Raw genomic sequence first — 14,222 nt, forward strand, 5'->3', positions numbered from 1 at the left:
AGGCAACAAGTATGTGGTATATGAATGTTAACTCAAAAAAATGTAGTCCAGCCAAACATCCGAATGGTAGCCGCATCCGTCCGGACGCTCCTTCTCCAAATCCCGGTCACAACCCAACAAATGTTAACTCAAAAAAATGAATGATCTTAAACCAACCAATATTTAAATTCTTGATAATTTTTTATAAATGAAACTCCTTTCACGATAAAAAATCTTACTCGCGAAATGAGAGTCCATTTGCAAGATGGTTTACATTTAGGCAAATAGGAATTGCAAACAGAAGAAGTCAATGAGAAGAGTACGTTAATAAAACTAGTTGATCGTATGCTAGTTCAATCCAACCTAAAGAAAAAAAGTCCAATTACCAACAATATAACCTTCCCAAACCACCCTTCCACTTTGTCTAAAAATAGAGCCCCCCTCCCCTCCTATTTACCCTCCTCAAGCATAGACCTCTCAACCATTCAAAACACAACCCGAAAAACAACGGTTCCTCTCTAACCACCAGTAAGCCAAGAAAAAAAAAAACACAGGCACAACTTCTCTCTCTCTCTCTCTCTCTCTCTCTCTCTCTCTCTCTCTCTCTCTCTCTCTCCCCCTCACAGCTCTGAAAAATGGGTTGTGGGAAGTCAAAGGATGCCGTCGCCACTGAGAACACCATTACCAAAAGCAAGAGCAACAAGAAAGAAGATGTTGCTGTAGAAACCACCACCAATGGAAACACCACCACCCCAAACACATTGGTGGAAGAAAAAAGAGAGAGCAAAAAGGATGAAGTGATCAACAAGGCGGTGGAAAAAGTGGGAGAAGGTGGTGAGATAACAAAGGAGGAATTTGAGGGAGGGGCAAAAGAGGAAACGAAGAGTGAAGATATTGTTGCAACAGATGAGAAGATTATTGGGGTTGGTGGTTCTGAGAAATCAAAGGATGTTGTGGATGAAAAGGGATTGGGTGAAGAGGCGAAAATGGAGACGAAAACAAACGGTTCGCAGTTGTTATAATTTTTTTTTTTTTTTTTTTGGGATTTAATTTCATCTCCAATGATTTTTTTAAGCTTCTAGTTTTTATTGATTTATGTTATCAATATATGGATCAAATTTGCAATAAAAATTAAGAATATATAGAAGTATTCCGCAATAGATTTTGGGGATTTAATTTCATCTCCAATGATTTTTTTAAGCTTCTAGTTTTTATTGATTTATGTTATCAATATATGGATCAAATTTGCAATAAAAAGTAAGAATATATAGAAGTATTCCGCAATAGAAAGTTTTGACTTTTTTTCATCGTTAGTTTATTTTGTTCCACAGTACGAGAGAAATTGGAGAAATAAAAAATAATCCAAAACAATAATTGAAAAAAATAGTGAGTCGAAAAATAAGCTAGAGTTTGAGAGAAATCAACCGCGTACTGGGTAATTATGTTGTATAGTTTTTGAAAATTGTTTTCTATTCTTAAAAACAAAGAAATTAAGTCATACAACATTTTACTTGTTTGACAATTGTTTCCGGAAAGATTTTGTTAAAAATCCCTCATTTTTCCGGAAACCCTTTTAATGACATTATTTGAACTTCAAAAATAACTTAGTGTACGCAAACTTTAAAAAAAAAAAAAAAAAAACATCATTGTTTTCGTTTATGTTTTTCGGATGGGAATATTGTGATTTAATTACCAAACTACAAATAGACAAAATATTGGCAAAGAAAGATACCATGTGTGGCATCAACAACTCATTTGGGTTATGAGAAAGGCTTAGAAAAGAAATGAGCTTTTCTCAACGATTCGCTAAAGAAACAAAAAATATATATAAGACACTATTTTGTTTTTGTTTTTTCCCACCATTTCTCACCCATCAAATGGAGCTGTAAAATGTAAATCATAATTTTTGATATCGTGTAGTTTGTCATTTGATTGTAGGTGTTGGAGAGCTGGTGAAAGAGAAGGAAGAGAAAGAGGAAGCAGCGGTGCCAACCGTTGCTGCTGAAACTCCACCCGCTGCTATCTCTGCTGCCACCCCCACAGCCGCTAGTGAGGAAGAGAAAACTCTTGTTTCTAATCAGGTACGAGTTTTTACACGACAAATTTGCACTTGAGTCATGCTTTCATTCTCTAAAATTCTATAATAAAAAAAAAGCGTTAGGGTTTATGTTATTTTAATCGACAAAATGCCACCCAAGACCCGAAAAACAAATCAGGCAACGTAGGCAAGACCCAAAAAAATACCGAGGCGCTTTCACATTGAGAATGCCCCGTCTGTATTTTATTGCTCTATTTGTTTCCATGTCTTTTTTCCTCCACAAATTCAAGCTACATGGCATAAATTGTTTTCAGGGTCCATTGAGTTCCATGGTTTAAAGGAAGAGTTTTTTCTGTGCAGGAAATTGTGCCTGGTTCACCAGCAGAAGAGCCCAAAACAAACTGAAGCACAAACTGAACCATACAAGAAGCCTATTCTTTGCCTATACATATCCATAGAGTTTCATATTTCCAGTTCACATGTTGAAGAATTGTATTGTTTCCCCTTTATTGCTTGAACACATGTAAGGGCTGTCCAAGAAAAATCTCACATATTCAAAATAGAAATATATATTTTATAGTAATCGCAGGCTTACTGATACATGTAACTGGATATCAACTTGCAGCTCGACTAAACCCGTAGCTCCGAAGTTATTGACGGAAAAGCTTCCAATAACCCTAAGGGTTTTTGTTAGCGGTGTGAGCACCAAACCAACGAGCTTGGAGGCGTAAACCCTCGCTTGTCGCCATACTCCTACCCAGCCAAACCCTTGCGTTGGGGAGTTGCTATACATTGCAACCCAACAGGATCATAAAATTGGATTGCAAACCTCTCTTTCACCAAAAAAAACCAACAGCGGTGTCAAAGCATTATGTTCATGAACTTAGTGATATTCGTCAAGAGATCCAACATCAGAAAACTCACAAAACATGATCGAGATAACACTTCCTAAAATTTACAAGATGCTATAACAATTACAAGAAAGCAGAACCCTACTTTTGGAGAATCAAGAATGAAACATATGAAATGGAGTCCCGATTCTCATCATAGACCTGATAGGTGGATGAATTCCATCGCCTTCTGTGATTAGTTACAACAGCCAGGAACAAGCTCATTGTTTTAACCAGTCACTCAGAATTGTAAAATTCAGTAGGCATTAATCGGGCGGAGGGGCACCTAGAGAGAGAGAGAGAGAGAGAAGCTGGATCCCGGTGTAACATTAAATTATCTCCAAATCTACACTAACCGCATTGATTGAGAGAGAGAGAGAGAGAGAGAGAGAGAGAGAGAGAGAGGATACATACATACACAATATTGTCAGCATACGTATATTCACAAGGATGAAATGTACACGACACAAATTGTACATTAGTTATATACAGAATCCCCATCTCAGGCCATGCATTGAAAATCATCAACTACACCTCCTAAAGGGGCTCGAAACAAAGAATGCTAAGTTTATTGAGTTCTAAAGAGAGTTGATCGGTGCGCTTGGTTCAGACTTCATATTCACAACAGACGAGGAAGGATTGCGGGACAAGATTAAATTACCCGCTTGATCTTGAGTGCTGTACGCGGCCAATCGAGAATCCATGACAATTCTGCACACGTCTGATCCCAGGGCTCCTAATTTAACGCCGTAATATTCTAAATGGTCTGAAATGCTGTTCCCAACCACAGACCTGCACAATTTACTTGGAAAATTAGAAGGTTTTTTTCGCAATTGGAGCCACTTCTGAAGTCATAGAGTTCATATTTATTTTCCATATTCGCTCTCACCCAGCAAAGTTTAATAGGTAAAGAAAACTTTGCATCCCCACACACTTTACACTTGGTGTCACTTGGCAACTTTCACTTTTAATTTAAATATTCTGACCCTCACACTTCAGTGCAACAAAGGGTGTCACCCTTCCGTTGATACCCCAATTTGAAAGTAACGGAAAATGGTCACATGAGGTGCATGTGACCTAATGTGAGGGCAGAACCGTCATTAAACACTTATTTTCCCTTCAAACCTCGTTAAAAAGTTTTAAATTTAATTTAATTTACACCCCCTTAATCTCTCCCCAAAGTTTGTTCCACTTCAGCAGCAAATCTCATTTTCAAATAATTTCTTTGTGCTAAAGAAGTAGTAATTGCAAATATTTTTCGTGAAGCTGGGAAGGGAACAGAGAAGCCAAGTTCTGAATTAATGGGGCGTAGTGGTGGACTGGTGGAAAATAGTTAAACAGACCAAAATGTCCTTCAATTAACCAAAATGTCCTTCAATTAGGTCACATGCAGCTCACGTGCCCATTTTCTGATGATCACTTAAAGGATTCACTAACTTAAAGAGTGGGGCTTAAAAGGTCCAATTCCAATTTAGAAGCGAAGAGTGCAAAGTGACACCAAGTTTGAAGTGTAACTGTGTCGGGCTGTCAGCATACAAGGTGTGTGTTACCCAAGTTTAATTTGTCGTACCTTGATTAATTTGAGTAAAGGTTTTGGTTTTGTACTTGATTCGATGTAGTAATAGCAAAATTTAATACTCCTTGTTCACTTAGGAGTGGTAACATGAATATCGCAGGAAGGAAACAGTACCTGCTACAGTCTGGGTCTTCGCCAGAACCATCACAAACCTTCTCAACTGTATAAATTAAACTACCAAATCCAACATGATAAATCCACACCTGCAGTTTAGGAAAAGAGTACAATTAAACAAAAATTTCTTGCCATCCTGGAAAGCAAAAATTAACATCCTCGGGGTTGTGGTCTAGCACTCTCTACCAAACATTTGAACAGCCCACTCTCTTATGAAAAGCTTTTATCAAACCCACTAAATCAGTGCAAGCTAGGAGACATTATTACAAGATATAAAGATAATTGACCAAGTTAAGAATATAAGGTTAGTAGGTACAATTCTGCAATAACAGAAGGTAAAGAGTTCCACGTAGGAAAACCTGTTGAGGGCTATTGTAAACCACCAATTATCTACATGTTTTTGCAACGCAATATCCACTTTTGAAAACTCTATTTTATTTGTTGTATGAGAAGTATAACTAGTGTATTCAGCGGAAGTACAAGAAATCCTGAAATGTGGGATTTTGTCTTTATTTTGTTTAGAAAATTTAAGTTGCTAAATGTCCACTCCAACAAAAATCTCTGGACCGCCACTTGTTCTCAATCCAAGATTTCAATAAGCTTGGCCAGAATTGCATTCACCCCAAGAACCAGTGATAACTTCAAACAAATTCACAAGACTAAATGACTCATATAAAACAATGCATGTTAGGGAAGGGAGAGCATGTTAAGGAAATTATGATGTAACCTCCCAAATATTACTAAGGGAAGGAATATGGGGAAACACATTTGTTCAACTATTCAAGCAAATTGTCAACATTTTGCAAATCATAGTTTAAATTTTACTCTTTGAATCAGCAAATACATCATTTTAATGAAAACCTCACAAGACACGGTGACTCCATAAAATTTGTGAACTTCTGTTTTGTAACAAAAGCTATTGAAGCCGATCAAACAAAAAACAACAACAACAACAACAACATAACATAACCCATCTAGTCCCCAATCATTGGGGGTATTGGCGGGGGATAATTGGAGACGGACCTAACCTTTGGCAATATATGCACAAAGTGGCTGCTCTCAGAATACCACTAAAACAGTGGCCCCCCTAAACCTCCAAGAACTGAGGAGTTACAAGGACGTTTTGTTGTAAAACCAAAAACAAAAGCTATTGAAATAACATTTATCAATACATAAGTTTAACTACCAGAATAACATTCTTGGGAATAAGTAGAAGAGCATACTAATTACGGGAAATAACATGTATCCACATCAATTTGGGATGTGAGGATTACCTCTCTCGGGAAGTGATGGTATGTCTTTTGTGCAAAATGAGAATAAAACGGCGGCAAATGAGCGACAATATCATGTTCATTTGTGACTCGAATTGTATCTGGCACAAGTTTGCTATAGTATGACACAAAAGCAGCATTGCCAATGCGAGGTTGTCCAAATGTCACAACCTTAACATTCCCCGCTTCATGATTGACCTGGGAATAAGCAGAAAACCCTTCATTGCAAAGATGTACAATTGCTTAAAACTGCAGCAATAACCGAAGAATAAACTACGCCTTGTAAGCCAAGAATTCACTCAAGAATAAATGAATCAAAGAAATGGAGTTCTTCATGTAAAATAGGTAGATTAGGAAATTTTGAATTCCAACCGTTTGAAGAGTTGAAGTATGTGTCTGAAGTCTGGACATCTACGTGGTAAACGAGAAAAAAGAGTAAACAAGTTCATGTCATTTAAAATACCCTCTTCCTTATAGCAACTGAAAAATAATATGATGAAACTTCTTTAAAGAAAACAATCTACAAATGCGAGAAAAACAATGACTGGATAAGACAAGAACCTTGGAGAAATTCAAACTTTCACCGACCCTAGGTAAGATATGTTTGCTTGCTAAACTATGATAATCCAGAACCTCATGCTCAATCTCGGTCTTTGGACTCAATGGTTCTTTCAAAACATCCACAATAAAACTCTGGATGTAACCATGTCAACCGGCCCCCAATTTCAATTTCCTTATGTATACTCGCCAGCCACAGGGTCCAAAGACAAAAGGATTAGTATATCTAGCATCACTCATGAATATCGTACAAAAAAACTAACCAAGTTCCTGCATTATTGGTTCTCCTTTCAAACACAGACCCACATGAGTAGTATAATCACAAAAGCAATACTGATGATATATACTGGAAGCCTTTCTTGAAAAAAGAAGCAGAGTTGCAATGTAAGAGAGGGAAAAAAAGGGTAAAATCCTAGAAAGGCTTCAAAATGATTACCGTGAGATCCAGCCCGCAAAAGGCGGCCATAGCCCCTCCCATTGAGTGCCCAGTAACCATAATATCAATGTCCCCATACAATTGCTTCGCTCTTTTAACAGCATTTACAACACAAGGACGAATAGTTGTGTTGTGGTACGCAAAATAAAATCCATGGTGCACCTGAAACAACACAATGTGTTATCGCTCCGCCTTTTGTTATAGTACTGATATTTCAAACACATACTCAAAAACTTTATTGCAACACGTACCATTGCATCAGGCATGCCAGGGTAGTTTAAGTCGAGCTGCTTCCAGTACAGATCTTCAACCCAATTCTGGATGCTGTAAGCATGTAGATCATCAATGAAAAGTATTGAAAAAATGGCCATTGACAGCAAGAGGATATTTTAAAATGAAGTGGAAGCGGCATTGATATATTTATCTTCAAATGCTACTGATATGTAACCAACAATTAGAAGTACAAAAATTGAACCGCATTTTACAAGATCTAAGCCTACTACGACCACCAAGATCAGGTTGATGCATACAAAGACAGTAGGGAATAATCGAGCGGACCTTGAGTGTCAAACAATAACTGAGACAACACAAGGTATTGGTGTTTACATAAATAATATTCTTTGCAGGGGGCAAATTGACATTTACACTTATCAGAGAAGATTAACTGTGAAATTATCCATGACACAGACTCATCATCTAATTGTCATATTTTTAAGCTCAATGCGTTACTAATTAGAACATATACTGTCTTTAATCTTCATGCATAGCTGAGGAGCACAGAGCAGGATGCCATGTGCATGTATTGGTCGCTTTCTTCCTGTGGTTTCTATTAGAACACAAGCCAAGGAACTCAAAATCACAACACAAGCGCACGACCAATTCATACACAGAGAGCACACCACATAGGTTGACCATTTAGGCATTTACTACATCAAACCACAGCAGTTGTAAACAGATTCCACTCATAATTCAACGAACCTGCGTTCCTGAGTGCCTCGGAAAGCAATCACAATAGCATTAAGATCCTTTGCCACCCCAACAAACCCCTGAGATGCATATTCATAAATTTGTCAAAATTTGTAATATAGATATAACTATGACGAAATGAATATTGCCAGAGAGATGATTCGTCCTTGTTTTCCACATGGTACTTTGGAATGAATGAGAAAAGCACCTGCAGGCAGTGCTGGACATCAACGACCAGCTCTATCACTTCAAATCCCTGCTCCAATAAAAATTGAGAAGAAAAAAACAGCACCACATATTACTCAACTCTAAAGCAGTAGCAATTTAACATTGTCTTATAACTACCGAGAGCTACTAGTCCAAATAGTGAACATGCCAATAGTAGTCATACCTTGGTCAGATCATCACATCTTTGGCATGTCCAAGAAAATAATTCTGTCAAATCAGACATGTACACCTGCAAGTGTAAGGATTAGATCCCTTGTCCACATTAGTGGATTCAAGTAAATCGAAGCAAAATGAAATGACCTTAATCACGTAGGTGCCAACTTCCTGTTTTGAAGCACTTTAAAGCCACAAGAAACGAATGCCAACGACTAATATCAATGTTTTTAGCACAAAGGAGGTTGGACAAATAGGGTATGTATCTCTCTTAAGAGACCAGGTCAACTAGCTATCGAAAATCAACTCAAAAGCGTAATAAAACAAGACGAAAAGAAGTGGCATACAAGAACATTACAGCCTTACATTGACCTCCAAATCACATCCCTACTATGTAAAAAAAAAAACTGTTTTGATGCAGAACTTACTGCGGAAGCATACTCCACTAGTGTTGTTGAAAGTGTATGATTGTAAACGGCCAAACCATCCTTGTGCTTGACCTTGAGGTCTGCATAAAAAAAAATGCTTAGAAATTGCTGTATTGTTTTTTAACACCAAAATAAAGGCCATCTACTTACTGCTTCATATGTTCAAGTTAGGCAAATAAACTCTTTAACGGAGAAGATGACCAACAAAAAGGGAAACAAAAAATTACATGGCATGCGTTAACGCACACTAGGACACTTATATTGGTTGTAAATTAAAAAATGCTGGATTTCATAGTAATGCTTGCTCGCGCATGTGGTAGTGAAAACTACAAAACTGTATGCCATTTGTTCCAATGCCGCACTATCAACGACCGGTACAGTGGTGGTAAACCTCGCTCACCCCACATCCTCCTTGCCTCATTAGAGTACAATTTCCTTGCAACGTTGAGATAAACCAAAGGGCCAAATGATTGCCATCCAAATTTATATGATATAGCTTTTCCTGCCAATCACCATGAATGGCTTTTGTTCTCTTTTTTTTGTGATAACTAAAAATGGTAAGATACTACATGGCCAATTGTCTTTAGCAAGAAAGCATGAAAGCGGTGGCTAAGGGTGAGCAGATATCCGCCCGGCCCCTTCAACCAGGCCGACCCGCTTGTCCATGGTCGGTTTCATTGTGCTGTACGGTCAAAATGGATGAGGTTAAGAAGAAAAATGCTAGTTTCGGGCGGGTACCGGATCTAGATATATTTCACCTGCTCTAACCAACTCCCCCCGTAGAAAGAGGTTCCATTAGTACTCTTAATATCAAGCCATCCTTAGCTGTCACGTGTTACTTTCCCCGTGAGTTGAAAAGAGTAGTTGTCATGTTACTTTCACTTTCTCCTCCAAAGACACCTCTCTCCTCCCAACAAGCATCTCTTTGCTCTATAACTCACTACTGCCATGGATCTCTTCTTCTCTGCAGCCCTCTCATATCTCATCTCTCAAACAACACCTTTCCACCCTCTCTGGCTCTCTCTCATCTAAATCTCCGATCAAACAGAAAGAATATTGCTATCACACTCTACGAGTGTGGAGATGGAACAATGGGGCCATCAAATATGAAGTACTCATACAGCGGCAACAATCCCCATTCGATCTTCTTCTCTCCGTTACAAGGACAGCCAAATCAAAAAAATCTCTTTCGTTGAGTCTCCGTCACTCTCTTCTCTATTTCTCTCTGTCACTTCATCAGATATGTTGGATTCAATCTTTTTCAAGCCCTTGAGGGAAAATAATTTCAGAGCAAGAGCAGTCTCACCCCAATGTACCCGACCATACCCGACAGTAACCAAAGGAATGGGATCGGTCAATTTCAACCAGTTCCTCAGTTGGTAACGGGTGAGGGAAATGGACACCCGACTTATTCGGGTCAGTGATGTGCCAAGGGCAAACCCAACCCGTGCTCACCCCTAGCAATGGCGCATCAGTACTCTTCTGCCCTATCCCATTTCCCAAAGGTACTTATGACTTAACTAAGTGCTTGATCAACCGCGATTGAATCTAGGTCACTCTGGTCGAACTAACCGCCTCCTTCAAGGTGGCTGAAAGAAATTCCAATCACCAGTCACATTGTTCCATTAGGCAAATAGCTCAGTGGAATGAAGCTGGAAGCTATGGCAGTCTGGCTAGACTAGTACATCCAAATGCTCATTCCAACTGTTAGGTCTGTTAAATTAACTAGAATATATATGATGTGCATTACAAATGAAATCATTATTCACCCCTTTAGATGTAGGTTAATGGCCATTCAATTCCCATAATTAAGTAAACAAATATTACACTATAAAAAATACTAGTCAATACATTCTCTCACCCATTCACAACTTTACAATTGATCAAAACCCTAAACCCAAAACAAGGGATCGGGTAGAATTACAGATGAAATTAATCCAGGACAAATAGTCTAGGGACTAACAATCCCACGATTGTTAATCCCACATGTTTTAATCTGCGAATCAAACGATGCCTAAGAGCATAAACTACAAAAACCTACACCTAGTAAATAAATGGACTACACAATTTATTTACCTCTGCCCCAACATAAAGCAAACAAAGCTACCAAAATCCCCACCTTTAGCCACCTTCTTTGATCCATACACTGCAAAACCCAAAAAAACAACATAAAATCCAAAACAAAACAAATAAAGACACCAATCAACAATATCCACAAGTAAAGCAAAAAACCTAACAAGCCATAAAGAGAAGCCGCCGGAGCTCCAAAACTTACCGACGGTGGTGATTTCCTGGCGACCGGAGATCAAATTATTGAATTGGACGGCCGTATGGGGAAGACGACGAGGGATTGCAACAAATTGCATTCAATGCGCTGATAGGAGGTGAGAGAGCGCAGATAAATACATAAGAGTAGTACTAGTACAGAAAAATACGTGTAAAGTTAGGTACGTATTTGCCCTCGGGATTATTTCTATTTACGTGTGATTTGTGTGCGGACTGCGGGGTCTTGTTTTCCTGGTTGGGGGTATTATGGGAAAATCGGGTGAGGATCGAAGCGTGTTTGACGGGAGATGACGGTTGATCCGGTTTGTGTTTGGGTCACCGGTTTTTGGACTTTTCAAATAGGAGCGGTTTGGACTTCTTCTTTCTTCTTTTTTTCTTTTTTTTTTCTTTTTTTTTAAGCTAGTATGCATCAACGGGAGCATCCACAATGGTAATAATTAAAGGGTTTTCTTAACGTATGCCCCATAGGCATATGATAGAGATTATATATCCTTCTTCATTTACGGTTGTTTGCATGGGAAACCTAAGTTTGAGATACAAGCCATAACTTCTTTATTAAATGCTTTTGAAAGGATCAAAATTTTCTATTTTGGACAAAAATGCCCTAATCAAACATACACCTTTCCTCCAAAAAAATATTTCGGCCTTTTCACCTTCCATGGACACGTGAGCAATATAAAAAAATTCTTTGAAAAATTTCAAAACCCATATCAGATTTTAAAAAAAAAATAAAATTACTAGCAAACAAGAAAAACAGTACGTGTACGTCTCTTTTTTTTTTTGGTTAAACATAAATTCGTACGTGTACATCTCTGTATATACATTTTATGTGCATTTATAGAACTAGAGATGCACCACAAAAAGCTAAAAAATATATATACATTAGTAAGGTCCCGTTTTGAATCGTTTATATACACTAAGGGGACCGATGGAATTCATACCGATGGGCATGCGGAGTCCACTCCGAATCCTACACGGATGATCCAAGCCATTTAATAATTTTCTGAAATCTGAACGAAAAAAATGAAAGATTAGATCGAGTACCTACTTATATTGAATTGAGCTAATTTCTCGCGGGCCCACTCGAGTTTTTTTAAAAATTATTGAACGGCTTGAATCATCTATGCAGGACCCGGAGTGGGCCCCACGTGCCCATCGGTGCAAGTAGCACGGCTCGTTTTCCAGTTCACCTGTAATGGAGAAGCCAAGTGATCAGGGGAAGTTTTACGGTACCTATACTTTAAGTAGCACGGCTCGTTTTCAAGTTTTTGTCACTCAGAAGATATTATCGTCATTGATTTTATATGCCGAAAGTTTTTTTTGGAGGAAAATGTGTTGGTTTGATAGCGGGTATTTTTGTCCAAAACAAAAAAAATTGATCATTTCAAAAACATTTAATGAAGAGTTTATGACTGAGATTCCAAATTTAGATTTCCCATGGAAACAATAATAAATAAAGGAGAATATATAGTATTTATCATATGCCTATGGGGCATACGTTAACAAAACCCATAATTAAAATCAATAATCAAAATGTATCACGTCAGTATTTGATTATCTATTTAGTTTATAATCAAACTTAACAACATCTACCTTTATATTGGTTATTTTTGCATCCCTAACCAAAAAAAACTCTACAATACACTATGCACATTTATCCAATCACAAACGAGTTCCAATTACTCATCCGATCACATTAAATTATTCGTCTCAATGAGACAATTTCCAATGTGGGCTATTTTTTGAATTATTGAATTTTGAGTTTGGTTATTGAGTTTTGGTTATTACTTAGGCCATATCTATAGTGGTATAATCAAAAAATGATAACTTTATCCACAGTGGCATAATCAAAAATGGATAACCAAAAGTTGACACATCAGCTTTTGATTATCCATTTAAGAGGTTGTTAAGCTTAACAATGTTGAGGTCCACAATGGTCACTTTTAGTCCATAACTAAAATAATAGATACACTACAATTACACTCTCTTTCCCCTTATGCTTTCCACCATTGATCACTTCCCTCCATTACACTTTTTTTTTGGCAAAAATATATCGATTTTCTCCTTTAATTTTGGGAAAAAAATTGGTGACTTCCTTCCCTAATATTATGAATCTGGAAAAAAAATCATGTACTCAAAAAAAAAAAAATCAGATGTGTTCTTGAATTTGTAAAAAAATGTAAGGTTCCTTATGTACTCAACTACAGGAAGAAGAACGAAAAAATAATAAAATAAAAATGAAAAAAAAAATGAAATACCTTAATGCGGCGACAAATGTTTTCCACCATCGATCACTTTTCTCCATTACGGTTTTTTTTTGGCAAAAATATATCGATTTTCTCTCATAATTTTGGAGAAAAAATTGGTGACTTCCTTCCCTCATATTATGAATTTGGAAAAAAATTATTTACTAAAAAAAAAAAAAAAACAGACGTGTTCTTGAATTTGTAAAAGAATGCAAAGTTCTTCATGTACTCAACCACAAGAAGAGGAACGAAAAAAAAAATGAAAAAAAAAGTGAAATACCTTAATCCGGTGACAATTAGTTGAATTGTAAATAATTGAAAGATATGAGCTTCATTTTTGGAGGGAAAGAAAAAGAAAGAGTTTGTGGCCGAAGAAAATGAGATATAGTGCACGCGAAGAAAATACCATTTGAAACACGCGTGTACATAAATTTTAGAACCAGTTAACTTATGTGGTGTGATATCCACAAATTTTGATTATTGAAAAAGGTTGCTAGTTTTGGTTATCCAAAGCCCAAAATTTGATTATTTCTAAGAATGTTGTTAAGTTTGATTATACCATTGTGAGCCATCTTTTACCCCAACATTGTTAACTTTAAAAATAATTTACTTTTGATTATGCCACTGTGGATGGCCTAAAAGTTGACACATCAGCTTTTGATTATTCACTTAAGAGGTTGCTAAGCTTAACAATGTTGAGTTTCACAATGGTCACTTCTAGTCCATAACCAAAATAAGGATCCACTACAATTTCACACAATCTCTCTCTTCCCCTCTGTTTTCCGTTATCACTTCCCTCCATTACAATCCGTTATCACTTCCCTCCATTACAATCCGTTAAAACTTTCCGTTATCATGAGTGAGAATAAGTAAATTTAACAACAATGCTCAAAAAATACCCCACATTGTAATAAGCAAAGTTACAATTTTTTTAGCAAATAACCAAATTTCACACATTCCATAACCAAACTTAACAACTTTTACTAAGGTTATTCACAGTGGTATAATCAAAAACCAATTACTTTTAAAGTTAACAATGTTGGTGCAAAAGAA

At 37.2% G+C, this 14,222-nt stretch overlaps 2 protein-coding genes across 2 annotated transcripts; one reads left to right on the forward strand and one right to left on the reverse strand.

The window, feature by feature from the left end:
• The first annotated feature begins 488 nt into the window (after positions 1–488).
• Positions 489–3,693, forward strand: LOC131322079 (uncharacterized). Its single transcript, XM_058353217.1, has 3 exons — positions 489–984; positions 1,918–2,060; positions 2,378–3,693. The coding sequence occupies exons 1-3, from the start codon at positions 615–617 to the stop codon at positions 2,420–2,422; spliced, it is 558 nt and encodes a 185-aa protein (XP_058209200.1). The 5' UTR covers positions 489–614; the 3' UTR covers positions 2,423–3,693.
• LOC131322078 (lipase-like) lies at positions 3,323–11,064 on the reverse strand. Its single transcript, XM_058353216.1, has 11 exons — positions 10,913–11,064; positions 10,714–10,783; positions 8,638–8,717; positions 8,220–8,285; positions 8,037–8,084; positions 7,841–7,908; positions 7,114–7,186; positions 6,863–7,024; positions 5,872–6,066; positions 4,598–4,686; positions 3,323–3,699 (listed from the first exon to the last, which is right to left on the reverse strand). Exons 2-11 carry the CDS (start codon positions 10,778–10,780, stop codon positions 3,486–3,488), a joined length of 1,062 nt encoding a protein of 353 aa, XP_058209199.1. The 5' UTR covers positions 10,781–10,783; positions 10,913–11,064; the 3' UTR covers positions 3,323–3,485.
• Positions 11,065–14,222: the final 3,158 nt, after the last annotated feature.

The sequence above is a fragment of the Rhododendron vialii genome, chromosome 4a, assembly GCF_030253575.1.
Source record: "Rhododendron vialii isolate Sample 1 chromosome 4a, ASM3025357v1".
In the NCBI taxonomy this organism is placed as follows: domain Eukaryota; kingdom Viridiplantae; phylum Streptophyta; class Magnoliopsida; order Ericales; family Ericaceae; genus Rhododendron; species Rhododendron vialii.

Coding starts and splice junctions, on each gene's coding strand:
- LOC131322078 (XM_058353216.1), bottom strand. CDS start 10,780: ATGGATCAAAGAAGGTGGCTAAAGGTGGGGATTTTGGTAGCTTTGTTT. Junction 8,718..10,713: donor TGCTTTATGTTGGGGCAGAG/GTAAATAAATTG, acceptor TTTTTTATGCAG/ACCTCAAGGTCAAGCACAAG. Junction 7,025..7,113: donor CTGGCATGCCTGATGCAATG/GTACGTGTTGCA, acceptor GTGTTGTTTCAG/GTGCACCATGGATTTTATTT.
- LOC131322079 (XM_058353217.1), top strand. CDS start 615: ATGGGTTGTGGGAAGTCAAAGGATGCCGTCGCCACTGAGAACACCATT. Junction 985..1,917: donor AATGGAGACGAAAACAAACG/GTTCGCAGTTGT, acceptor ATTTGATTGTAG/GTGTTGGAGAGCTGGTGAAA. Junction 2,061..2,377: donor AAACTCTTGTTTCTAATCAG/GTACGAGTTTTT, acceptor TTTTCTGTGCAG/GAAATTGTGCCTGGTTCACC.